This window comes from Lithobates pipiens, unplaced genomic scaffold (assembly GCF_037356315.1).
Source record: "Lithobates pipiens isolate NorthernLeopardFrog02 unplaced genomic scaffold, aLitPip1_a1.2 Scaffold_23, whole genome shotgun sequence".
Lineage (NCBI taxonomy): Eukaryota > Metazoa > Chordata > Amphibia > Anura > Ranidae > Lithobates > Lithobates pipiens.
The window spans coordinates 114,042,366-114,070,162 of NW_027507785.1; the positions used below are offsets into that span (position 1 = coordinate 114,042,366).

General features: G+C 42.7%; 1 protein-coding gene across 1 annotated transcript; it reads left to right on the forward strand.

Moving 5' to 3' along the window:
* Nucleotides 1-3,018: 3,018 nt before the first annotated feature.
* On the forward strand, nt 3,019-26,972 carry LOC143927825 (galectin-2-like). Its single transcript, XM_077452238.1, has 5 exons — nt 3,019-3,134; nt 3,243-3,261; nt 22,669-22,751; nt 24,465-24,624; nt 26,779-26,972. Exons 2-5 carry the CDS (start codon nt 3,256-3,258, stop codon nt 26,923-26,925), a joined length of 396 nt encoding a protein of 131 aa, XP_077308364.1. The 5' UTR covers nt 3,019-3,134; nt 3,243-3,255; the 3' UTR covers nt 26,926-26,972.
* Nucleotides 26,973-27,797: the final 825 nt, after the last annotated feature.

The window sequence follows — 27,797 nt, forward strand, 5'->3', positions numbered from 1 at the left end:
GAGCCTGGTAGGAGATCCCAGTCGTAAACGTAATATCCTGGAGACTTCTCCCCATCGCCAAGTACCGCAAGGTGGCAACGAGCCTTTGCTCAGGAGTGATGACTTGCCACATGCAGGTGCCCTGCTTCATAATATAAGGGTTAAGCAAAGCCAACAGAAGGTGAAAAATGGGGTCTGTCATCCAGAGATAATTCCTGAAATCATCAGGATTATTCTCCTGGAGCTCCCGCAGCAAAAGCATGTGAGAGAATTGGTCAAGATTAAGTAGCCAAGTCTTGGTCCATGAACTCCTCCTCACCCTGTTCATGGACTGGACTTGGGTCAAAGCAAGAACTCCAACACCAAGCCCAACAACGGCACAAGCTCTCTGACTAGAACGTAACTGCAACATGGCTAGAAAATTGTCGGCTGGTCAGAACAAACTAACAGAACGCACTGAAAATCAGAAAGGACCTAAGAAGAACGAGCTGAAACTGAGAAATGAGCGGACAAGAATGCACTGCAAAACAGAAGAAAACTGTAAAGAGAACACACTGAAAGACAGGTACAAACTGCCAACACTCACTGAAGAACAGATACGAACCCACAAGCACAAACTGAGAAGCAGAAACAAACTGAAAAGCACAAGGCTGAAAAGCACGAATCGTCTCTCACCAAACTTCTACTAAACACGAGATTAGCAGAAGGAGCCCAAAGGGTGGCGCACTGGCTATTGAACTTCCTTTTTATATGTTCGTCGTACGTGTTGTACGTCACCACGTTCTCACGTTCGTAATTGTTGACTCTGACCATATTCCCTGCCCCTGCTGAAGAATAGCATCCCCACAACATGATGCTGCCACCACCATGTTTAACAGTGGGGATAGTGGGTTCAGGGTGATGCACAGTGTTAGTTTTCCAGCATACATAGCGTTTTGCTTTTAGTCCAAAAAGTTCAATTTTGGTCTCATCTGACCAGAGCACCTTCTTCCACATGTTTGCCATGCGTCTCCCACATGGCTTCTCCCGAACTGCAAATTAAACTTTTTATGGCTTTCTTTCAACAATGGCTTCCTTCTTGCCACTCTTCCATAAAGGCCAGATTTGTTGTCCTGTGGACTGATTCTCTGAATAATGCTCTCCTTGACCGGCCTGTCAGTTTAGGTGGACGGCCATGTCTTGGTAGGTTTGCAGTTGTGCCTACCATACTCTTTCCATTTTCGGATGATTGATTGAACAGTGATCTGGGAGATGTTCAAAGCATGGGATATTTTTTTTATAACCTAAAGCCCCAGCAGATTGTCTGCTGATTTTTGTCTTCAGATTTACTAAAACCACATAGTGGAAGGGTCTGCCTGATTACATACAAATTGAAACTCCTAAGGTTTTACCTCATATTATATGGTTTTGGTAAATCTGAAGGAAAAAATCAGCAGAAAATCTGATAGTGTGTATGGGGCTTAACCCTGCTTTAAAGTTCTCCACAACTTTATCCCTGACCTGTCTGGTGTGTTCCTGCGCCTTCATGATTTTGTTTATTCACTAAGGTTCTCTAACAAACCTCTCAGGGCTTCACAGAACAGCTGTATTTATACTGAGATTAAATTCACACAGGTGGACTCTATTTACTAGTTAGGTGACTTCTGAAGGCAATTGGTTCTACTAGATTTTAGTTAGGGGTATCAGAGTAAAGGGAGCTGAATACAAATGCACGCCACACTTTTCAGATATTTATTTGTAAAAAAAAAAAAATTGAAACCCATCTATCGTTTTCCTTCCACTTTACAATTATGTGCCACTTTGTGTTGGTCTATCACATAAAATACATTTATTTTTTTGGTTGTAACATGACAAAATGTGGAACATTTCAAGGGGTATGAATACTTTTCAAAGCACTGTACATTTACCGGCATATTAGAAGAGCGAGGAGGAGCATTTACAGGCTAAGAAGGAAACACCAAAGGTAAATTCAGCAATAGAGCTGAACAGCATTTTGGCTAAAATGTATGATTTTTTTTTTTATTTGATATGTTTTATAGCAGAAAGTAAAAAAATATTGTTTTTTTTTTGATTTTTTTTTAACATTGTTGGTCTTTTTCCATTTTATATCGCAAAAAATAAAAACCCAGTGGGGTGATCAAATACCACCAAAAGAAAGCTCTATTTGTGTGAAAAAAATTATATAATTCCGTTTGGGTAAAGCATTTCATGACCATGCAATTACCAGTTAAAGTAGCGTAGAGCTGAATAGCAAAAAATGGCCTGGTCATGAAAGGGGTCATGAAAGGGGTAAAACCTTCTGGGAGTCAAGTGGTTAAGCAGCTTTTCTCCTGTCAGGAGTTGTGGTACTAAACAAAAGCCCTGTGCGTGAGGCCTTAGGGCAGAAATTCCTGTACTCCCTCCATTATGGGGGTTTCTATATTGTCAGCGCCATCTAGGGGCCACAATATGTTTTTTTGTCTTGTTTGAGGTACTTCTGAAAAAAAAAAAAATGCATTATGGCCACTAGTTGGAACTGACGATATTAAAATTACATGTAGCAGATGAAGTACAGCATTATGCACCCTGATTTAGCAAATGTTTGTCACATCCGCACAACAAACATTTTATACATAGACCCTTAAGTCAAATTTACGTACTTACACTGCTACTATTTAAAAAATAAATTGAAGGATATATTTATGGTTTTAGATCTGCATTAGTTTATGCATGTTATATATGCCTAGAGTTCAGCTTCAAGATAATTTATTTTTATTTGTCTAATTCTGCTTATCATGACTGGGGATAAAGGTCAATCAGAGTGGCTGTAATGACAAGGCACCGTAATTCATTTCTGATTGTTTAACATTTGCATTGTTCATTGATTCCGATCTCAGGGAGACTCCGGTGATATCACTATTGTTGCGAAACATGATTGTTCAATGACAAGTTAGTGTGTACCACCACCAGAAATGGTCAGATTTAGTGAGATAACGGACACTGTTCAAAGTCCTGACTGCACCCACATCAATATCGGTTAAATTATAACTTCCTCAGAAGGAATGAATACACAGGATATATATAAGGACACCAGACAGTAAGAAGGCGCTTTGTGCAGCTATCCAGTGCTCCACCAAAACCTCTGCCAACCAGAACTCCACCAAAACCTGCATCACCTAGAACTCCACCAAAACCTCTGCCAACCAGAGCTCCACCAAAACCTGCGTCATCCAGCGCTCCACCAAAACCTCTGCCAACCAGAGCTCCAGCAAAACCTGCGTCATCCAGCGCTCCACCATGTCTGTAAGTTCATTTTCAGCACTAGCGATCTTATTTCTTTCAGTACAGGGGTCCTTTACACATCTTCCATGGTGATTTGTAGTGATGATTTTTTTCTTTTTTTAGTGCCCCCTAATATAGTGATTATAGTAGCTGGTAGGGAAGTTCTTATGTAGTTCCATGCATTAAAATACAAAGGTATGTATAGTGCATTTTACGTGTGATATCATTCATCCTATGAATGATGCACTAATGAAATCCTCAGGAACTGTAGGTATCCGGACCCTCAGAAAACCAGTGCTGGAGGACTTATGGGGGCTGCTATTGCTTGGCTGCTTCTGATAATGCTAGCTTTCTGGCCTTTTATGACTCTAGTAGTAGTGGCAGAATCTTTGATTCGGATCATAGCGTGACTGTCAAAGCTGTTCATTTAGGGATCTCAGGCAGATTCTACCCATAATCCCAAATTACACAGCAATAGTGGCAAAATGCCCCACGCGTGTTTGGGTGCCATTCATTTTTAACGCCACTTAAACGTGGTGTAGTTTTGGCACATCTTTTGCGCAATAAATCACGCTGCAACCGCGGCAAACTGCATCCTGCTCCTTTTTGGGCAGCAAGCTTTGCATGTGTGATCGCTGCAATTGCAGCAAAATGCTGCAATTGTAACACATCTTTGGTTGCCATAGAAAATGAATGACACCCAAACACACGTGGTGTATTTTGACACTATTGCAGTGCAATTTGAGAATGCAGGTGGAATTGCTGCAATCCCAAACTGCCAGATGTGAAGGGGACTAAGGCTGGGTTCACACCATCCCCCACATCCATCTCACAGCAGGGGTCCGGTGTGTCCTGGGTCACCGTTTCAGGTCCGATTTCAGCCCACATTTTGGGCTAAATTCGAACCTGAAACAAACCAAAAGATGCACAGTGTTTTTCTGCAAAAAGCACTGGACCTGTTGCGGAGATATGTGATCCGGCTCCATAGAGAGCCAGTCAAGATCTCCTGCTATTACAAATTGGATGCGGAAAGCCCACATCCAATTCGCACTGGCGTGAACCTACCCCTAAAGCTGGCTGTACACTGTGTGATTTTTGGCCAGTTCCTGAGGAACCGTTGGAAATTTGCTCAGTGGATGGCCCTGCTCCATTCGACAAAACTCAATAGCTTGATCTACTTTTAATGGAGGAGCCTGCAGGACATTTTTCAGAAGAACATTGACTGCATTCAGCATACCCATCCACCTCCTATCCAAACCTATAACATTGGCTGACGGACCTAAATTAGCCATTCACTAGCAGATTTCTGAATATGTACACCCATATCATACAAAAACTTCTCCGTGCAATTTCATTCAAAGTACTTCAAAACTTCATTTGCTTTTAACATTTGATTTTGGAACAGAAGGACTTTTCCAAACAAAAAACACATTCACTGGAAGACTGAGAAAAATTCTCCATTCTGCTCCTTCGAATTTCTCGTCACCGCAAAAAAAAAAAAATGAATGTCAATTTAACCCCACCAATCCTTATAAAATCAAATGAACGTTCTGAAAATGAAAACATTTGAACTAAATTCTTCTAATGTATGGCCAGCACTAGACTAGAGCTACACAGCCAATTAAATCTGTTTCTGAGAGATTTAACCTCTTGTTGGCAAACACCTCATTGGCTTTATTGAATTCAGTGACTTCCAATAGGGTGTTAAGTCTCTCCTAGGAAACAGATTTGGGCTGTTGCTTTGTGTGCATTTTTAACACTTTCTTTGAGTCTTGACCCCTTGTTAATAAATACCTTTACTGAATTCAGTGTACTGCAGATGAGGCAACTGTCAACAATGGGATAAATCTCTAATGCCCCGTACACACGATAGGATTTTCCAACAAGAAAACCGTGGATTTTTTCCCGACGGATGTTGGCTCAAACTTGTCTTGCATACACACAGTCACACAAATGTTGTCGGAAATTCTGAATATCTAGAATGCCGTGGCGTACAACACTAACGGCGAACCGAGAAAAATGAAGTTCAATAGCCAGTTGCGGCTCTTCTGCTTGATTCCGAGCGTGTGTGGACTTTTGTGCGTCAGAATTGTGTACACATGCCCGGAATTCAAGACAACACGTTTTGTTGTCGGAAAATTTGAGAACCTGCTCTCAAACATTTGTTGGCGGAAATTTCGACAGCAAATGTTCTATGGAGCATACACACGGTCGGACTTTCTGACAGCAAGCTCACATCCAACATTTGTTGTCGGAAAATCCTATCGTGTACAGGGCACTGGGCTATGTTTCCACTGTTGCGACCCAAAAATCACGCGATTTAGAGCGTGACTTTGGAGTGCGACTTTGAGTGCAGTTTTGATCCAACTTTACACTCTCTGGATCAAAGTCGCATCAAAAGTCGCATCAAAGTAGTGCAGGCACCTTTTCAAAGTCGCTTATTTTCAAAGACACGTAGATCGGAACGGGTGCCATTGATATCAATGGGCTGTGACTTGTCATGCGACTTTATGTGTCCAAAGTCACATTACAGGTCGCACTAGTGGAAACAGCCTTATGCCGCGTACACACGGGCGGACTGTATGGCGTACTTAGTCCGTTGAAACACATTTCAGTGGACAATCCGCTCGTGTGTGGGCTTCAGCGGACTTTTTCAGCGTGCAGTCTGGCGTACTAAGTATTTCGGATTTTCCGTAATTCTGTCCATCATACTTTGGTTTCAGCGGACAATATGGTCGTCAGTGTGCTAGTTGGACGGACTAAGAATGGCGCATGCTCAGAAAGGATTTACACGGCGGAAGGGTGCATTGCTGTGTATTGGACTTCCTATTTCTAGTCCCGTCATACGTGCTGTACACGTCATCGCGCAAGCTTTCGACGGACTGTTTGTGCATCCGTGTGTGGTCAAGTCCGTTCATTCGAAAGTATGACGGACTGTCCGTCGGATTGTATGACGGACTAAGTAGGCCATACAGTCCGCTCGTGTGTACGCGGCCTTAGAAACAAGGTATTCAGATCTGACTTATAGCCTTGGCATTATTCATCTCCCACTGCTATATTGGAACTTAGGTTACATGGAAGCTCTTCTATTACAAACTGACCAACATCCAATGTGGATTATTAGATTATCTGCCAGTTAGGGGACCAAACGCAAAGTAGAGTTTCAGGTAAGCAGACGCTTTTGTGGCTTATTGATGTTTTTTTTTTTAAGTTCTGCTTTCAGATTTTTAAATTAGGATCTGTGTATAAAGTACATAAAAGTAAAATAAATATATTTTACATTATTGAATTGCCTGAAAATCAAGATGCGTGTTAGGACTCATGGTAGGGCAGAATTCACATATTTGTTGTGCATTACTGCACGTATGTATGTAAAAGTGCGCTGTAGCTAGACGGCTAACACATTTTGAATGAGTTTCCAATGCACCACAATGCACCTATTATGCCGCGTACACACGATTGTAATTTCGGCCAGCAAAAGACCGATGAGAGCTTTTCATTGGAAAATGCGACCGTGTGTATTCTCCATTGGAATTTAGCTGGCCGAATTCCTGGCAGCAAAAATTTGATAGCATGTTCTCAACTTTTCCGATGGAAAAACTTTCTATCGGAAATTCCAATCACGTGTATGCAATTCCGACGCGCAAAAACTCACACATTGCTCAGATTCAACTACGAAATGGAAGCTACTGGGTGTTGAACTTCCTTTTTCTAGTCCCGTCGTACGCGTTACACATCACCGGGTTCTTGGCAGTCGGAATTTGGTGTGACCGTGTGTATGCAAGACAGCTTGAGCGAAATCCCGTCGGAATTTCGTTGGGAAAACCATCAGAGCTTTTTCCAACCAAAATTCCGATCGTGTGTATGCAGCATTAGTGTACCAGCACTTTTTTTGCAGTAAAAACCACCTTAATGGCTCACAGCACTTACCGTATATACTCGAGTATAGGCCGACCCGAATATAAGCCGAGGCCCCCAATTTACCCCAAAAAAACTGGGAAACTTATTGACTCGTGTATAAGCCGAGGGTGAGACATGCCTGTCCATCCCTGTGTGTCCGTCCATCCCTGTGTGTGTGTCCGTCCATCCCTGTGTGTGTGTCCGTCCATCCCTGTGTGTGTGTCCATCCATCCCTGTGTGTGTGTCCGTCCATCCCTGTGTGTCCATCCATCCATCCCTGTGTGTGTGTCCATCCATCCATCCCTGTGTGTCCATCCATCCATCCCTGTGTGTGTGTCCATCCATCCATCCCTGTGTGTGTGTCCATCCATCCATCCCTGTGTGTGTGTCCATCCATCCATCCATCCTTGTGTGTGTGTCCATCCATCCCTGTGTGTGTGTCCATCCATCCCTGTGTGTGTGTCCGTGCAGCCTTGTGTGTCCAGCCTACCTGTGTCCCGAGCCTCCGTCCCGAGCCTCCGTCGTCCCGTGCCTCCGTCCCGTGCCTCCTCCGTCCCGTGCCTCCGTCCCGTGCCTCCGTCCCGCGCTGAGCCTCCGTCCTTCTGCCATGCCAGGATCGCCGCTCTTCGTTGGCGCCTCGGCGGCCATTCCTCTGTTCAAAAGCCGCGCCTCCGTCTGTGATAGGCGGAACACTCAATTTCCCAGCAGTCTGTGTTCCGCCTATCACGGACATCCTCTCATCCTCGTCCGTAGTATGAGGATGAGCGGATGTCCGTGATAGGCGGAACACTGACTGCTGGGAAATTGAGTGTTCCGCCTATCACAGACGGAGGCGCGGCTTTTGAATAGTAGAATGTCCGCCGTCTGTCTGCTCGACACGCTGATCGGGCAGGCAGATGGCGATGACTCGAGTATAAGCTGAGGGGGGCACTTTCAGCCTCAAAAAAGAGGCTGAAAATCTCGGCTTATACTCGAGTATATACGGTATGTATGTTGCTGTGCATTGCAGCAACGTCTATGTATTACCACAAATCAAAGGTCTGCATTTAACTTGAAGGGAACTTTTTTTTTTTTTAATATGCCAAGTCTGAGATGCAATCTCTGTACAGTTCCTTATCCCAATGATAAAATATTGAACCTTAGAACCCAGATAATTATTACAGGGTACTACAGGCCTCCAACTTCCATGTCATATCACTAAGGTCCATGGACATTGGGTGTTTAGCTTGGGTGCATGGGGCTCTGGCATTTAGCTGTTGGCTAATAGGTACACCATCCAGCCATGCTGCCAGCAGCCTGCCAAACTCTAGAGGCTGACAGCTGTTGTGGTGGGATGGAGCACCTATCCGTATGAACATTTAGGGCACTATGAGCCCTGGCATGAACGCCCAGAATGCAGTCTCATTACTGTTCTGGGGACAAATTTGTGATTTTCTTATAAAGTTATTTTAAAGTACTTTCGCGTTCGATAACTATTATGCCGTGTACACACGATTGGATTTCTTGTCGGAAAAAGATATGACGGCTTTTCCGACAGAACTCCGCTCAAGTTTGCCTTGCATACACACCGTCACGCAAACGTTTGCTGAAATTACGACCATCAAGAACGCGGTGACGTACAACACTATGACGAGCCGAGAAAATGAAGTTCAATGCTTCCGAGCATGCGTCAAATTGTTTCCGAGCATGCGTAGGAATTTTGCACGTCGGAATTGCCACAGACGATTGCATTTTCGGATAGGAACTTCTCCCGTACGAAAAATTGAAAGCATGCTCTCAATCTTTTGCTGGCTGGAATTCCGCCAGCAAAAGACTGATGGAGCATACACACGGTCGCATTTCCGATTGTGTGTACGCGGCATTAGCATTAAAAATAGAGAGGGTGAATCACCCTATTGGGGCACAGACAGCAATAAAACTTGACAGAGGTTCTAATACCCCTCCACTCTATCCAGTACTGAAAAAAGATTTGCCTTTAGTTATATTTTAACTCTGGATCGCATGTGCTTTGTGTCCTACACCATATGACTATTGTATATGACTACACCATATGACTATTGTAATACAAACAATCTTATTCAAAAAGAAGTTAAAACCTATTAGGCCTCTTTCACACGGGGCGGATCAGTAATGATCCACCCCGTGATGATCCGCTCGCTCAGCGGGGATCGCTCCGTTGTCCCCGCTGAGCCGGCTGCGGACAGGGCGGTCTCCGCACACTGTGCGGGGACCGCCATGTCAGCTCTCCGCTCTCCTCTATGGGGATCGGATGAGCACGGACCGTGTGTCCGTGTTCATCCGATCCGCTCTGCAGACGGATAGAAAAATAGGATTTTCCTCCGTCTGCAGAATCGGACTGTTGCGGAGGCGGAGGAAATCGGGTGTCTGCGGATGTTCATCCGCAGACACCCGCTATCCCATAGGGATGAATGTATGCCCGTATTTCATCCGCAAACGGATGGATGAAATACGGATATATATTTTGCTATTAAATAACATGGTATGTTATCCCTAACAGGTGCCCGATATAACGCACCTAATGAACCTACAGTGCCTTGCAAAAGTATTTACCCCCCTTGGCTTTTTACCTATTTTGTTACATATCAGCCATTAGTTCAATGTATTTTTTTAATCTGAATTACATGTGATGGATCAGAACACAATAGTCTAAATTGGTGAAGTAAAATTAGAACAATATATACATAAAACTATTCTTCAGAAATAAAAAAATGATAATTGGCATGTGCGTATGTATTCACACCCTTTGTTATGAAGCCCATAAAAAGCTTTGGCGCAACCAATTACCTTCAGAAGTTACATAATTAGTGAAATGATGTCCATCTGTGTGCAATCTAATGCCGCGTACACACGATCGAATTGTCTGGCGGAATTGGTCCGGCAAACAATCAGCCATCACTCCGAAAATCCGGCGATTTCTAACACGATGACGTACAACACATACGACGGGACTAGAAAAAGGAAGTTCAATAGGCAGTAGCCAATAGCTTCCTTCTCGTACTTGCTTCAGAGCATGTGTCATTCTTAGTCTGCCGGACGAGCGGATTGTCCGCTGAAAGCCAAATTTTGAGTCAAAACTACTTTCTAAGTCCACCGGACTTTACGATGAAAAAGTCCGCTGGAGCCCACACACGATTGAATTGTCCGGCGTACTGTGGTTCGATTGTGTGTACGCGGCATAAGTGTCACATGATCTGTCATTACATATACACACCTTTTTGAAAGGCCCCAGAGCAGAGCTTGCCCAAGACATTGTGCTGCCTGGGCCCAAGAATGAAATGTTGCCCCCCCCCCCCAAAAAAATAAAAGCAGCAGATGCAGTGTGTCACTTGCCACGTCACTTGTCAGTGGATGCGTGTCACTTGCCACATTACTTGTCAGGAAATGCAGCGTGTCACTTGCCACATCACTTGTCAGCGGATGCGTGCCACTTGCCAGGTCACTTGTCGGCAGATGCAGCGTGACACTTGCCACGTCACTTGTCAACAGATGCAGCTTGTCACTTGCCAGATCACTTGTCAGCAGATCCGTGTCACTTGCCAGGTCACTTGTCACCAGATGCAGTGTGTCACTTACCATGTCTCTTGTCAGCAGATGCAGCTTGTCACTTGCCATGTCACTTGTCAGCAGATGCAGCTTGTCACTTGCTACGTCGCCTGCCACCGGGTCGAAGGGGGCCCCGTCAGGTAGGCTGAACAGGGCCCCATGTTTTCTAACAGCAGACCTGATGCCCACTGTCGTGTCGTATGGCTGACGTGTCGGGAGCAAGAAGGGACTCTGTAGACAGCGGAAGAGAGAGAGAGATACACAGCGCCCGCTCCGCTGCTTATTTCACAGGGACCAATCGGGACAGTAGATATAGAGCACTGGTGTGTGTACTTCTACTTTCTGGTACCAGTGGAACGCACGATGGGGCGGACTTGATGTCATCAGCTGGAAATGATTCAAGACGGGAGGCGATACAGCCATCATTTCCGGCTGATGACATCATGTCCGCCCCCTATCGTGCACTCCACTGTCATCAGGAAGTAGATGTACACACCGGTGATCTACTGGCCCGATCGTTTCCCGTGAAATAAGCAGCAGACTGGGCAGAATGGGCTGGCTGGTGGGCGGGAGTTTGCCACCCCTGTGAAATTCCCGCCCGGGACCCATGGTCCCACTGGGTCCCATGGTCGGGCCGGCCCTGCCCCAGAGGCTGCAACACCTAAGCAAAAGGAACCGCTAACCAAACTCTGCCATGAAGACCAAGGAACTCTCCAAACAAGTAAGGGACAATGTTGTTGAGAAGTACGAGTCAGAGTTAGGTTATACAAAAATATCCAAATCTTTAATGATCCCAAGGAGCACCAGCAAATCTATCATAACCAAATGGAAAGAACATGGCACAACAGCAAACCTGCCAGGAGGCGGCTGCACACCAAAACTCATGGACCGGGCAAGGAGGGCATTAATCAGAGAGGCAGCACAGAGACCTAAAGTTACCCTGGAGGAGCTGCAGAGTTCCACAGCAGAGACTGGAGTATCTGTATATAGGACGACAATAAGCCGTACGCTCCATAGAGTTGGGCTTTATGGCAGAGTGGCCAGAAGAAAGATATTACTTTCAGCAAAAAACAAAATGGCACGTTTTACATTTTGGTGTGTGGGAGACTCCCAAAATGTATGGAGGAAGGTGCTCTGGTCTGATGAGAATAAAATTGAACTTTTTGGCCATCAAAGAAAACGCTATGTCTAACAAACACATCACCCAAAGAACACCATCCCCATAGTGAAATGTGGTTGCAGCATCATGCAGTGGGAATGTTTTTCAGCAGTCGGGACTGGGAAACTGGTCAGAGTTGAGGGAAAGATTGATGATGCTAATTACAGGGATATTCTTGCGCAAACTCTGTACCACTCTGTGTGTGATTTAAGGCTAGGACCAAGGTTCACCTTCCAGCAGGACAATGACCCCAAACACGCTGCTAAAGCAACACTTGAGTGATTTAAGCGGAAACATGTAAATGTGTTGGAATGGCCTAGTCAAAGCCCAGACCTCAATCCAATAGAAAATTTGTGGTCAGACTTAAAGATTGCTGTTCACAAATGCAAACCATCCAGCTTGAGGGAGCTGAAGCAGTTTTGCAAGGAGGAATGGGCAAAAATCCCAGTGGTAAGATGTGGCAAGCTCAAAGAGACTTATTCAAAGCGACTTGGAGCTGTGATAGCCGCAAAAGGTGGCTCTACAAAGTATTGACTTTAGGGGGGTGAATAGTTATGCACATTGACTTTTTCTGTTATTTTGTCCTATATGTTGTTTGCTTCACAATAATAAAAAAATATCTTCAAAGTTGGGGCATGTTCTGTAAATTAATTGATGCAAATCCTCAAACAATCAATGTTAATTCCAAGTTGTGAGGCAACAAAACACAAAAAAGCAAACGGGTGAATACTTTTGCAAGGCACTGTAACTACTTTATTGTAAACATTCAGTAGTATATTTAATAAAAACAAAGGTGCAGAAAAACAGAAGTTATTTCTTGGGGTTTATATAACCTTGTAACTTTGCCCTCTATACCAAGCCATCCATCACAAAACCTCCCCAAACAGTTCATGTCAAAATAGCATATGACAAGTATGGAACCCTTATCGCTTCTACATTTATACAAGGTATCATAGTGACTCTTTTATTTACTTATTAAGGCAATAAAGAGGGTGCGGGGAGAGATGATAATTGATAATGGCACGTCGCTTATGAACTGTAACTCCACGTCTCTCAATATACAGGTGCAGTATCCAGTCCTGCTACCTGCAGCTTGTCAAAATCGACGGCACGCTGAAATATGCTGTGGCTGAACGGGACTGAACGCTGTACAGCGTCATACTCTCGTTCGGGGAAGTATGCCCCAAGTTGGGAGTGACGATGGCTGTGGAACAGATCACTCTTCTTTTAGATAATTCTGCTCCACTGGCACTTCTTCTTTTCCGAGGCCAGGCAAAAGGTACCACGACACTCTCTAGTCTGCTCCTGTATTATGTGCCGACATGAATCTTCTTACTAAGCAACTGTCCTTTCCTCTCTCTAGTTCCTTGCAGCTCTGACCCTCTTCCTGTTTGGTGGTTGGGGTTCATCCTGGCTGCTCAGAATGTCAGCCAATCCCAGGCCTGCTTTTTCCTCAGGTCTCAAGCAAAATGGCTGTCACTACTGGAAACACTTTGCCTCCTCATCTATGCTCTGCCGTTAACTAAAAGGGAGGGAGGCCTGAGCTGCAGTGAGGGTGCGATCGCCAGCTGAGCATCCCAAGGGCTCGTTTACACTTGCTCCAAAATGTAGCTTATTTGAAAACGTTTTAATAAAGCACTCTCAATGACAATTAAAGCTCCGTCACTAAATAAAATTTGTTTACAGTCCTGTTCACACATTGTATTTGCTTTTCTTTGCTTAAAAAACGATACTACATGTTGTTAACTTGGTGCTTCAAAACTTCTTCAAAGCCTCAATAGAAGTCTATGACAAAGCTTGCTAGCAGCTTTTGAGAGACTTTAAGAGTTAGCTTTTTTTTCTTTTGGCGGTATTGGAGGTATGAGATATCCCAGGATGCCCTGGGAAACCAACAAGTAAACCGGAAAGACATCCTCAGCAGTGATTTCCAGTTCATGTATACATATTCTGAAATTGTCTGTTGCAGACATCACATCTGGTATGCAGCGTGGAGTAGTATAAAGGTGAGAAGGGTCTGGACTGGAGCAGAGAAACTATCTGATGGCACACGTGGTGTGTAACATAGGAACGCTATAGTGGAAAGTGAATGGGGACTGGAGAAAGAGGACTAAGGGGCGGAGGATCAGAAGAGCTGGTAGACCTGAGCAGGAGACACTGGCAATGCCACACGTGGTGTGCAGCTTAGGAACAATATAGAGGGAGGTGAGCGGAGATCAGAGAGAGAGGAGGATCAGCAAACCAGAGGATCAGCAGAGCTGGGGGTTACTACTACTAAGTGGGGGATCAGCAAAGGTGGGGGTTACTACATTACTACTGAGTGGGGGATCAGCAGATCTGGGGGTGCTACTGAGTGGCTCATCAGCAGAGCTGGGGGTAAACTGAGTGAGGCATCAGCAGAGTTGGGGGTACTACTGAGTGAGGCATCAGCAGAGCTGGGGATACTACTGAGTGGGGCATCAGTAGAGCTGGGGGTACTACTGTGTAGCGCATCAGCAGAACTGGGGGTACTACTGAGTGGGGCATCAGCAGAGCTGGGAGTGCTACTGAGTGGGACATCAGCAGAGCTGGGGGTATGACTGAGTGGGGCATCAGCAGAGCTGGGGGTACTACTAAGCAGGGAATCTACTGAACGAGGGTACTTATAATCTGGGGATCTGATGAATGAGGGTACCAATGAGCTGGGGATCTGCTAAACAGGGGTACTAATGAGCTGGGGGTCTCCTGATTGGGGGTAGTACTGAGCTGGGGTTCTAATGGGCCCCTTTAAAACAAATAGAAAATCAACACACACATATAGGGCATTTACCAAGCTTCATTAAAGCTTCAGAAGCATCAAAAAACACATAAAATAGCATGTTGAAGCGGTAGGCACTAATGTGTGTTAAGTCAAAGCAAGTGTAAATTAGCCCTTAATGGACTGCAGGCCACGGCTACAAATTTTAAATCTCTGGTATTAGATCTCAGAAATGTTATTGGTTGGCATACTTTCAATCCTTTAGGTATCAACTATGATTTTGTAAAACTGACTAAAAATAAAAACTCTTTACTCCTTGCAATTATGACGTAAAAAGGGACATTTAAATCACTGCTTGTGACCAGAACCACTGCCTTGCCCTGAATTTTTTTGTTTGTCACTGAGACACAGGCTTTGTTTCCACTTGTATGGTCCAATGTGGCATAGACAGCAGCGCACAGGCGCACTGAGCGCACCGCTGTTAACGGCGATATGCCGCGAGTGGCAGGTCCCGTGTGCATGCGTGGGAGTAACGTCATTGCGGCTCCATCGAATGACAGCGCCGGAGCAGCGAGGCCCACCAAGAAGATGGAGACTCCGGACTACAGGGGACAGCGGTGACTTCGCTGGCTCCTGTGTCAGGTAAGTGACACATAATGGACTACTATGTGATGCATAGTAGTCCATTATGCTTTACCTTTGCAGGGAATCAAAGAGGAAGTATACCCATCAGGGTTTACTTCCTCTTTAATATGTATCTACAGGAAACCCTCTGATGAGGCTTAACAGTAGGTACTATTTAGATATTCACAGTGGATGTAGTTTGATGACGTCATCAGTGCAGTCAGGGCACACTGAGTGTGCTGTCAATGCAGAGAGCACTATGCTGCTGTTGATACTCCCATTCGCATGCGTGGGAGTGACATCATTGCAGCCTGGCCATTCAAAAGGCCTGAAAGTGCAAACCCAGAAGGAAGACCTGTGGTGACAGCGCATCGCTGGACGGCTCTATTAAAAAAGGAAGTTTGTTATAATGTGCTAGTATGTAGTGAATACCAGCACAATAATCCATGAGCCTGCAGGAGGACCATTACACATATAGTAGAGTTTACTACAGCTTTAAGGCAACTCATTCAATTGAATATGCTTCCAACACACCACATATATGGTAATCTGGCCTCAGACTGATCAGGTGGTAATAACTGAATACGATTTTTAAACTTCACAATTGGTTTGATAAGTGTTGTCAAAGCTGAATAGGAAAAAGGAAGAGTCTGCAAAAAAGTTTGCAGAAATTCTTGAGAGATAGTGATTTGACCTGGGGCATTGCTTTCTTTTTAAAGCCTCTCAAGACTATTGCCAAAGGTTTCAGAGCAAAGTTAAAAAGCTGATGTGAAAGTAGGCATACCTTCATTTCCTCTTTGAAATGGTTATGGAAGCCAAGAAAACTTCAGTTAATTATTTAGTTTGGCAAAGCCTATAAATAGCTTTAACTAGATTCTAAAACATGTTATGAAAGGCAAACTTTCATTTTCAGATAATCCTGCTGGTGCACTTTGCCAAAAACTAATTTTTGGCATCAAGTGACAGCAAAAAAATTGAAGACCAAAAAAAGATGCACAGATTGCTTCAATAGCCAATTTCTCCATCATTGTATTCAAATATGTTGGTATCTTTAATCAACAAAGAGAGTGGGAGGCTAGACAGTGCTTGACTTTTACCCTATATTAATTTTAATAAATATTTAATATTTTATTGAAGGAAGAGACATTCATATACGTTATATAATGATTATAAACCCTTACATATACCCACTGAAGTGACTAGCCTCAAACCAAATTCTCTGGCATAAATTGTACTTGTTTACCTGCAGCCTCACTTCTGACCTGACCTGAGTAGAGTGTAATCTAAGACCCGAGTAGAAGGAAAGGGGGGGTGGGATGGGGGGCGCATCACCTAGTATGCTTTGAGTTGTATAACCAGCAGATTATCCCTTATGCTGCATACACATGATCTAAGTTTTCGTTGGAAAAATCTTGGATGGTTTTTCCGACGGAATTTCGCTCAAGCTTGGCTTACATACACACGGTCACACAAAAGTTCTCAGAACTTTCGACCGCCAAGAACGCGGTGACGTACAACACTACGATGGGCCGAGAAAATGAAGTTCAAGGTGCCAAATTGTTTCCGAGCATGCGTAGGAATTTTGCGCGTTGCAATTGCTACAGACGATTGGACTTTCTGATCGGAACGCTTTCCGTCAGAAAAATAGAGAACCTACTCTCAATCTTTTGCTGGTGGAAATTCTGCTAGCAAAAGTCTGATAGAGCGTACACACAGTCGGCATTTCCGACCAAAAGCTCTCATCTGACTTTTGCTGGCGGGATTTCCAGTCATGTATACGGGGCTTTAGACTAAGTAACAGTGCATTTGAGTCTTTTATTTTGTACACAGTTTAATAAAAACCTTCCTTTTTTATTGTATTATTATTATTATAATACAGGATTTATATAGTGCCAACAGTATGGGCAGCTCTTTATAACATGAGGGCAGACAGTACAGTTACAATACAATTCAATACAGGAGAAATCAGAGGGCCCTGCTCATTAGAGCTTACAATCTAGAAATTGTAGATCTACAAATTGTCACAATTGTGTAAAAGAAAAACAGTTGTATAAATACATAGAAAAAAAAGTAAGTGTGTGTGTGTATGTACAGTATATAAGTGTAAACATACATCTATATTCACGAGGCATCTTGCGGGGAAAATTAATTTATTGCGCTTGGGAATCTGTAGATGAACTCCAGGCACAAAAGAATGAATTTAAATATAATCCTTAATAGCCACCAAGGATATAAATCCACTTTGTGTGCATCAATTTTCTTTGATAACCCAGACATTAAAGCGGAGTTCCAGCCTGTGGAAAAAAAAAAAAGTCAGCTACAAATACTGTAGCTGCTGACCTTTAATATACGGACACTTACAGAACTTGAGGCCGTGATGTTGGCACCCCAAGCTGATCCATCCATCGGCTTCGGGTGCAGGAGCTAGCATTGCTAGTAAAGGAAACTGGCAGTGAAGCCTTCAGGCTTCGCAGCCGTTTTTCTACTGCGCATGCGCGAGTCATTCAGACCTTTCTTAATGGTCCCATCATGTTCTGGGGGACACACAGTTCCCAGAAGGCAACGGGGGGGGGGGGGGGGGGGGGATTTGGGCATGATGTATTTTGCAGAAATTATGTACATCGCCGTGGCAACATAGGACGGAATTCTAGAAAAAATCCCATAGAAAAGGCACTAAAAAGCCCAATTTTTTTATATCGGAGGGGTCCAGGAGACTCCACCCACTATAGGCTGCATGCAGAAAATGACAGGGGGGTGGAGACAAGACCAGTTACCCTGCACAAGGAGAGAAAGCAGCAATGTCGGTATTATTACAGGAAGTTCCCACACAGAGGCAATGTTTCACAGTTTACTGATCTGGGAGAAATACACAAAGCACACAAAGGTTCAAGTAAGAATACACATACCTCTTGTATTTATACAATATTTTCCTATCCTGCTTTAAACATGTATTAAAGAGTGAAGGGAAATAACTGTATACTCACCACACCACAAAACCACCACAAAAAAACAAAAAACAGACAAACTTCAAGCAGTTGTAAAGGCTTAAATATATATATTTTTAAAATAGCAAACATGTTATACCTATCTGCTCTATGCAATAATATTGCACAGAGTGCCCTGAAACGATCTTGGCCCCTCCTCTTCTGCATGTGCTACCACAGTAAGCCGCTTGCTATGGGGGCACATGTGCAGGTTCGCTCATGAGGCGGGCTGTGTGCCTCCCTTTTCACAGGATTAGGTTGACAGCAGCAGGAGAAATCAGGTAAGTATTTAGGAGTGGGGGAGAGAAAACAAATACTGGTAAATTTTTTACCTAATGCAGGGAATGCTGGACATACACTTTAAAAATGAATAATAAACTAGTAATTGGCCATGGAAGGGAGTGGGCCAGCACTTTACTTCACAAAGTGAATATTGGTTTATTGATGCCCTCTGGATTTCTGGGCCTGAGGGTATTTGAGGAAAGGATTCAAAGGTACGCATTTTCCAGGGGATATACTTTTTCAAAACGTAGTCTTATGCCCCATACACGCGGTCGGTATTTTCCAACAGAAAATGTGCGATCAGATCATGTTGTCAGAAAATCCGATCGTGTGTGGGCTCCATTGGACTTTTTCCATCTGATTTTCTGACGCACAAAGTTTGAGAGCAGGATCTAAAATTTTCCGACAACAAAATCTGATCATTTAAATTCCGATCGTGTGTAGACAATTCCGACGAACAAAGTGCCAGGCATGCTCAGAATAGACTAAGAGACGAAAGCTATTGGCTACTGGCCTCTTTATAGTCCTAGAGAGATTTTGAAAGCTGCGCCACAACCCCTATTAACCAACCAAATCGATGTAGAATACATGAATACTTAATATGCACACAGATAAATGAATAAGTGTATGATACATAAATAAATAAATAACACTGATCTCGCACGAATTGATTAAGCAAAAAAAGCATAAATAATAAAAAACTGCTTAAAAAAAACCAAAGCTGAAAAATAGAGTCCTCTATATGTGTTCTTATAAGGACACCATGGTGAATCCACACGAAACTGCAAACCAGTGCCTGTCACCGAGAAGTGGATGCGCTTACCAGATAGAGATCAAATTGCAGCCTTAATAATAAATCATCTGTGTCTTTCTCCATACATCAGACGCTAACAGATCAGCTATCCCCAGTGTGTGGCGACACCGCACAAATAACTTCCACGCTCAGCAATCGGAAATATCACTAACAATGGCATGGTTCCCGCACATATTCCTCCATTCTGGCAGGACAGAATGGAGGAATTCACCGTGGTGTCCCTATAAGAACACATATACAGTGGTGTGAAAAAGTGTTTGCCCCCTTCCTCATTTCCTGTTCCTTTGCATGTTTGTCACACTTAAGTGTTTCGGAACATCAAACCAATTTAAACAATAGTCAAGGACAACACAAGTAAACACAAAATGCAATTTGTAAATGAAGGTGTTTATTATTAAAGGTGAAAAAAAATCCAAACCATCATGGCCCTGTGTGAAAAAGTGATTGCCCCCTAAACCTAATAACTGGTTGGGCCACCCTTAGCAGCAACAACTGCAACCAAGCGTTTGCGATAACGTGCAATGAGGCTTTTACAGCGTCCTGGAGGAATTTTGGCCCACTCATCTTTGCAGAATTGTCCTAATTCAGTTACATTAGAGGGTTTTCGAGCATGAACGGCCTTTTTAAGGTCATACCACAACATCTCAATTGGATTCAGGTCAGGACTTTGGCTAGGCCACTCCAAAGTCTTCATTTTGTTTTTCTTCAGCCATTCGGTGGTGGACTTGCTGGTGTGTTTAGGATCATTGTCCTGCTGCAGAACCCAAGTTCGTTTCAGCTTGAGTACACGAACAGATGGTCGGACATTCTCCTTCAGGATCTCTTGGTAGACAGCAGAATTCATAGTTCCTTTTATCACGGCAAGTCTTCCAGGTCCTGAAGCAGCAAAACAGCCCCAGACCATCACACTACCACCACCATATTTTACTGTTGGTATAATGTTCTTTTTATGAAATGCAGTGTTCCTTCTACGCCAGATATACTTAGACACACACCTTCCAAAGAGTTCCACTTTTGTCTCATCGGTCCACAGAATGTTGTCCCAAAAGTCTTGGGGATCATCAAGATGTGTTGTGGAGAAACTGAGACGAGCTTTGATGTTCTTTTTGCTCAGCAGTGGTTTTCTCCTTGGAACTCTGCCATGCAGGCCATTTTTGCCCAGTCTTTTCCTGAGGCAAGTGAGGCCTGCAGTTCCTTGGACGTTGTTGTGGGGTCTTTTGTGACCTCTTGGATGAGTCGTCGCTGCGCTCTTGGGGTAATTTTGGGCGGCCGGCCACTCCTGGGAAGGTTCACCACTGTTCCATGTCTTCGCCATTTGTGGATAATGGCTCTCACTGTGGTTCGCTTTCCAGACTGATAGATCTCAATTACTTTCTTTCTCAATTGTTCCTGAATTTCTTTGGGTCTCGGCATGATGTGTAGCTTTTAAGGATCTTCTGGTGGACCTTACTGTGTCAAGCAGCTCCTATTTAAGTGATGCCTTGATTGTGAACAGGTGTGGCAATAATCAGGCCTGGGTGTGGCTAGAGAAATTGAACTCAGGTGTGGACAACCACAGTTATAGTATGTTTTAACAAGGGGGGCAATCACTTTTTCACACAGGGCCATGATGGTTTGGATTTTTTTTCACCTTTAATAATAAACACCTTCATTTACAAATTGCATTTTGTGTTTACTTGTGTTGTCCTTGACTATTGTTTAAATTGGTTTGATGTTCCGAAACACTTAAGTGTGACAAACATGCAAAGGAACAGGAAGTGAGGAAGGGGGCAAACACTTTTTCACACCACTGTAGAGGACTCTATTTTTCAGCTTTGTTTTTTTTTCAAGCTGTTTTTTATTATTTATGCTTTTTTGCTTAATCAATTTGTGCGAGATCAATGTTATTTATTTATTTATGTATCATACACTTATTCATTTATCTGTGTGCATATTAAGTATTCATGTATTCTACATCGATTTGGTTGATTAATAGGGTTTGTGGCGCAGCTTTCAAAATCTCTCTATAATTTACTCTAGTGTGCGTATCTCACTTAGAGCTGCGGCCTTTATTTTAGTATTTTTATTTTCATTTTTATTTTATTTTTGTTTTCACCTGAGCGCAGTTTATTTTCTATTTCTCTTTATAGTCCTGTCATACGTGTTATAGATCACTGCGTTCTGAAAGATCAGATTTTCCGACAACTTTGTGTGACCGTGTGTATGCAAGACAAGTTTGGGCCAACATCCGTCGGAAAAAAATTAGACGGATTTTGATGTCGGAATGACCGACCGGCTGTATGGGGCATTAGATTACATTTATTGCTTTACTTATTGTGTTTAATTTTGTCCACGCCTAGAAACATATTATGGGAGTAGATATTATTTTTCTTTGTCACATGATAAGGCCATTGTGTACTTTCAGATAAATTATACATCCATACAAATACAGTTAGGTGAAAGTACACCTCATGAAAACTGTTGACTTTTCGAAACATACTTGAAAAACGAAACATTACATTTTCATTCAAACTATGCTTACAGATAAAGATGAGATACAGGGAAAATTTTGCCTTTTTAAATCTGTTATTAAAAAAATAGATGTATGGGTGTACTTAGGAAAAAGTAAGTACATCTATGGGCCCAGAAGCTGGTATTTTTCTCTTTAACAGATGTGACTTATTTTAGGCATTTCTGCAGAAACAACCTCTTGTAGGCATTTTCCTGCCAACTAGTTTTCCTAAACTGACTCGGTAACATTTTGGCCTCTGCTTCATGTAAAATTCTTGCAGAACTGCCTGCAAGATGCCTCCACAACATTTCAATAGGCTTAAAATCTGATCTTTGGCTAGGCCAAAGCTTCTATTTTCTTCTGAGCTATTCCTTGGTGGATTTTCTAGTGTGCTGCAGATCATCATCATTTTCAAAGATGAGTTTTTGAGTTCAACTTTTTTGGGTTCAACTTCAACTTTTAAAGAAATGGCCTAATTTTGTCATCAAGCACACGTTAATGTGATGGCGTTTTTTATTGAATACACATTGCTTGCTTATATGCCTGGAGATCAGTTTTAAGGGTCTCGAAGCAGGGAAATACTGTGAGTCTTTAACTAGACCATTAAACAAACTCAAAATTCTAATATTTATTAAATAATAATAGGATTCCCAAAAGCCCTGGCCACTTTTAGGACACAGAAAAGACAGTAGATGAAAAACAGAAAACAAAAAAATGCTGGTGAGAGAGTTGGTGAAGAATAACAACCTCTGATAAAGATATAGTGGCTTGTGAAATTGTTGCATTAAAAATAACAATGTTGAGATTTTTCTTATACCCGAAAACAATGAAAAAGGACTCCTAAATCATCTGTTTTTCCATTCTATTATTCATTAGGAGAAATTTGAAATTGTGAACTTGGAGCTCAAATCTGGAGAAGGTCTGAAGCTGAAGGGGAAACTCACGGATGATGCCAAGAAGTAAGTCTCATGTAGTATTATTCTGTAGAACATTTGTGTCCCCTATAAGGTTGAATATGAAGACAATACTCATGTCAAATTACTCTAGACAAGCTGCTTACAGGTAATAAAAAGCACTGCTCATATCTGGAAGTGCCTGCTCTTTATACTTGGATTAGTATATTGTTGTGTAGGATCACCAAAAAATGTGAGTAATCGGAGACTGAATAGTCCAAATCTGCCCTTTTATTTGTGATATTTTAATAAAAATCCATGATGTGCTTACTAAATTTCTGGTGATTACTTGTTCTTTGGTGCTCATACACCTTGATCTACTGAGCCGTATTGAGAACTGCCTCCATCTTGGTGCACCTCTTTCCATCTAAACAGGCTGATAAGAGACTGCTAGAGATAAGCTGGCAATACAACAAGGGAACCTTCCTGGGGAACCAGCTGAAATTTGCACAGTGGCTGGCCCTGATGGCTGCCCCGATATCCCTAGATTGAAAAATCAAAAGAACCGGGTGGAAAATTGTCAATCAAACAAAGCCTGCATCCCAGCTGTCAAAATACAATAGCCATTGCGTATCCATCTGCGCTGTGTAGTATGGATGGAAAAATCTGTTTGATTTTTGCATTAGAGCACGGCTCATATTTGGAAGTGCCTGCTCTTTATATTTGGATTAGTATATTGTTGGGTAGGATCACTAAAAATGTGAGTAATCGGAGACTGAATAGTCCAAATCTGCCCTTTTATTTGTGATATTTTAATAAAAATACATGATGTGCTTACTAAATTTCTGGTGATTACTTGTTCTTTGGTGCTCATACACCTTGATCTACTGAGCCGTATTGAGAACTGCCTCCATCTTGGTACACCTCTTTCCATCTAAACAGGCTGATAAGAGACTGCTAGAGATAAGCTGGCAGTACAAGGGAACCTTCCTAGGGAACCAGCTGAAATTTGCGCAGTGGCTGGCCCTGATGGCTGCCCCGATATCCCTAGATTGAAAAATCAAAAGAACCAGGTGGAAAATCAAACAAAGCCTGCATCCCAGCTGTCAAAATACAATAGCCATCGCTGGAGATTTATCCATGTGCGCTGTGTAGTATGGATGGAATAATCTGTTAGATTTTTGCATTAGAGTTGTTTTACTGCGCCCTCTACAGTGCCTTACAAATGACTGGCACCACACTTGATATCCCTCTCAGCAAGAACCATTGTAAAAGGTTGGTTAGAAAAGAATGGACAGCACAGGAAAAAAGCAAGAGTATGAAAAAAAACCTAAATAATTTAGCTAGTGGAACCCAGTTTATTGATTATTTTCCCCCATTGTCCCTGAATAAACACACAAAAAAACACAAACTACTGGATGCTGGGGTCCTTGGACCAAACAAATGTACCCAAGGCCTTCAGGATGAACCAAGAGATTTAGCAGCTTTGATTTACACAGCAGCAGAATTATGGCAGCCAAGATTTGCTGGCAAGAGCCATGGGGGTAGGGGAGGGTGACAAAACATACAACATAACCCTTTAGACTTCAATGAAGTTATTCTGGGGTGTATGCTGCACTCCCAGAGTCCACAAATGGCTAAAATAAAGGAAATAAGTTATTGGCAAACGGTCTATAAATTCAGAAAACTGTCTAATGTATATGTTCAGGTTGCTCATCATTGATTATATCTGATAATATATGATTTTGATGTATCTGAGGTCTTGCTTTGTTCTTACAGCTTTTCCTTCAATTTGGGAAGAAGCTCCAGTGATATAGGTTTACATTTTAACCCACGCCTAAATGATAATGTAATTGTATGCAACTCCAAAAGAAGCAACAGCTGGGAATCAGAAGAAAGAAGTGGACACATGTGTTTTACACCCGGTGCAGATGTCAAGGTCAGTATCACGAGGTCAGAGATAAGTCATCTGACACAGTCAAATACTGAAGTCATTATAATAAACGTTGGACTATTCTGTAAAGGTTACTTTGCAACAGGTTGTGGGTGGCATGTTATAATACTTAAACAGTAGTAAACTCCACTTTTGAACTTGTACCTACAGGTAAGCCTATAATAGGGCTTACCCGTAGGTACAGTGAATATTTCCTAAACTTGTGGTGTTCAGGAGATATTCACACTGGATGTAGCCTGTAATGTCACTGGTGCATGCGCTCTGAGAGGACAGCACATCCATGCCATCCCTTCAGAGCTCTGTACCATTCATTGTTATATGGTTACATAGTAGGTGAGGTTGAAAAAAGACCATCAAGTCCAACCTATACGTGTGATTATATGTCAGTATTACATGGTATATCCCTGTATGTTGCGGTTGTTCAAAGGAACAGAGCCAGTGAACCGGGAAGCAAAACCTGGGAAGACGGAATCCCTGTCACTGGTGACAGCACACCGCCAGAGGGCTTTGTTCTAAGGTAAGTATTTCATAATGTGCTGGTATGTGATGCATTGCGGCACATTATTCCATTGTTTTGCAGGGATTTTTTTTTTTTGAAAGGCCAAGGTTTACTACCACTTTAATATGCAAATTACAGTTATCAGATACAGAACACTGTTACAAGGAATTTAGTGAGAAGTGCAGTAAATATAAAAACTACAGTGGTTTTTGTACTGCATACTTGCATAACAAGGCATTATTTCATTTTGGATGGAGTGGGAAAGTTTTTATTGCAGTCTGTGCCCTTTTTGAGAAGATTTACCCTCAAGTACTACTGTCAGAGATAGAACTTATTTTAGTAGGGTGGGAAGGAGTTAGAACTTTTGGCAGTGTTTTCATTGCTGTGTCTGCATGCCTGTCCTTTTGGAAACTGCTCTCCTCATTTCCTGTACTGGCGTAAAAGGAAAATAGGAAGAAGTTCTGAGCTATGATTAAGCACTGTTTGATAGTGTGAAACGCGTCAGTCTTCTGTCCATTCTGCTGTGGCATGTATTTTTGATCCTGTTTTTTGAATAAAAGGCAATTTTTGGAGCGCGGCTGTCCAGAACTTCTTCCTATCTTCATTGCTATATGCATTGCCAGCAGCTTTGGCTTCTAAACTGGAGGAGAGGTTTTACTTTTTGCTGACCTACCTGGAGCGGTGATATTCCCTTCCCTAACTGGTGCAAAAGGAACAGCGAATGAGGAATCATCTTCTTAATGGATCACAGGCATACATGAAACCTAAAAGTTTTAACACTTTCCCATTCTATTGAAATAAAAAAATGACTGCAGTTAGGCCTCAGAGAGTAACTTTTTTCAGTTCTTTCATCTATGGGACAGAGTACATGTAGTACTTTCTCCCATATTTCAAAGTGCTTTCAACCCTGAATAGTGGCCTGCCCCCTTCCCTTCTGCTATTGCCGATCCGACAACAGCTTTGATTAATAACTGCAGCTTGGTTGAATAAGGTTGATTCCTAGCTGCAGCTTGTCTTGGCTGTGAACACTTTCCCAAGCCAAGCAACAGCAAGAGGAAAGCATAGGTTGACATTTCCCTCCCTCCTTCTGCATTCCTCTGGCCATTGCTTGTCTTGGCAAAGTGTTCACAGCCGGGACAAGCTGCAGATAGGAATCATATGTCTCCTTCAAAGAAGGCGGGAGGGGAGGGAGGTAGGTCACTACTCATAATACCCATAGGGGACAGACCTGTAAAATAACAATTCTACTGTTAGTTGTTCTCTCAGCAGCTCAGCTCATTCTGTAACAAAATTATCATTATGTGTTCAATATATAATAATTTTATATTTACAAAGCAAAGCAAATCAAAATGAAATAAAAATACAAAAACACAATGTCTCTATAAAAACTCTGTAAAACCTAGGTTCAGAGGGTCATGCATGTTTCCACATTCAAAGGTGGTGGAAGTCCATCCCCTATCAGGATATTCAGATGTTGATACATGGCATTTATAAGATGAAGAACAACTAGGAAATGAACCATCTGCAGCAGAAGGGAGGGATTTTTTGATGGAACAGTATGCCAATCGGCTGCAGATTAATTGTTTGAATTCTTTATGTAAAGCAGAGTTCATTAATTCAGAGCTTCATTTCCATTGCAGATCTCAATCAAGTTCAACGGGGACAAGTTTGATGTGAAGCTTCCTGATGGTCATGAAATCTCTTTCCCAAATCGTCACGGCTATGATAAACTTACATATATCTCAGTCAAAGGGGACTTCAAAGTGACTTCATTTAAATATGAATAATAAGTGTCTTGTTAACTGGCTCAATAAAAATTATATTGCCAAACAAATCTCATCCTTTCAGCCTGTCATTGTGCATATAGTGCAATGTGTCTGGTGCAGAGTAAGACTTAGTTCACACTACTGCTATGTGATTTTGATGTGATTTTTTTTTAGTCCGATGTAGTGTGACTTTGATGTAATTTGTGGTTATGTGGTTAGCATATTCTATGGCGCCAAATTACACAAAAATTGCACCAAAGTAGCACAATAACTTTTCATGGCACACAGAGTTGCATTGATGTGAATGGGCACCGTTGAAAAAAAAAAGTTAACTCCCTTGTCATGTGAATCTGTGGGACTCAAGTCACATTAGAAATCACACCAGTGTGAACCAGCACTAATTGATAATTGAGTTATGTAAACTTCTTATTACATTATATAATTATGTTTAAAGAGGAAGTAAACCCTGATGCGTTTACTTCCTCTTTCATTCCCTGGAAAGGCAAAGCATAATGGACTACTATGCATCGCATAGTAGTCCATTATGTGTCACTTACCTGACACAGGAGCCAGAAAAGTCACCGCTGTCCCCTGTAGTCTGGCGCATCCATCTTCTTGGTGGGGTCTCGCAGCTCCGCCGCTGTCATTCGGCGAAGCCGCGATGACGTCACTCCCGCGCATGCGCACGGGAGCCGACACACGCGGTATCTCCGCCGTTGAAGATGCCGCGCTCAGTGCGCCTGCACGCCGCTGTCTATGGCGCATGCGCCGTAGACAGCGGTGCCTGTCTTCGGGCAAATATCTCCTAAACCGTATAGGTTTAGGAGATATTTCTTGGACCAAGCCTTAATCTAGGCTTACCTGTAGGTCAAAGTGTGTTGTAAGGGTTTACA

Bases quoted from the DNA above. Each gene is read 5' to 3' on its own strand.
- LOC143927825 (XM_077452238.1), top strand. The intron at 22,752-24,464 runs GTAAGTCTCATG...TTGTTCTTACAG, and splicing joins CTCACGGATGATGCCAAGAA to CTTTTCCTTCAATTTGGGAA. The intron at 24,625-26,778 runs GTCAGTATCACG...TTTCCATTGCAG, and splicing joins CACCCGGTGCAGATGTCAAG to ATCTCAATCAAGTTCAACGG.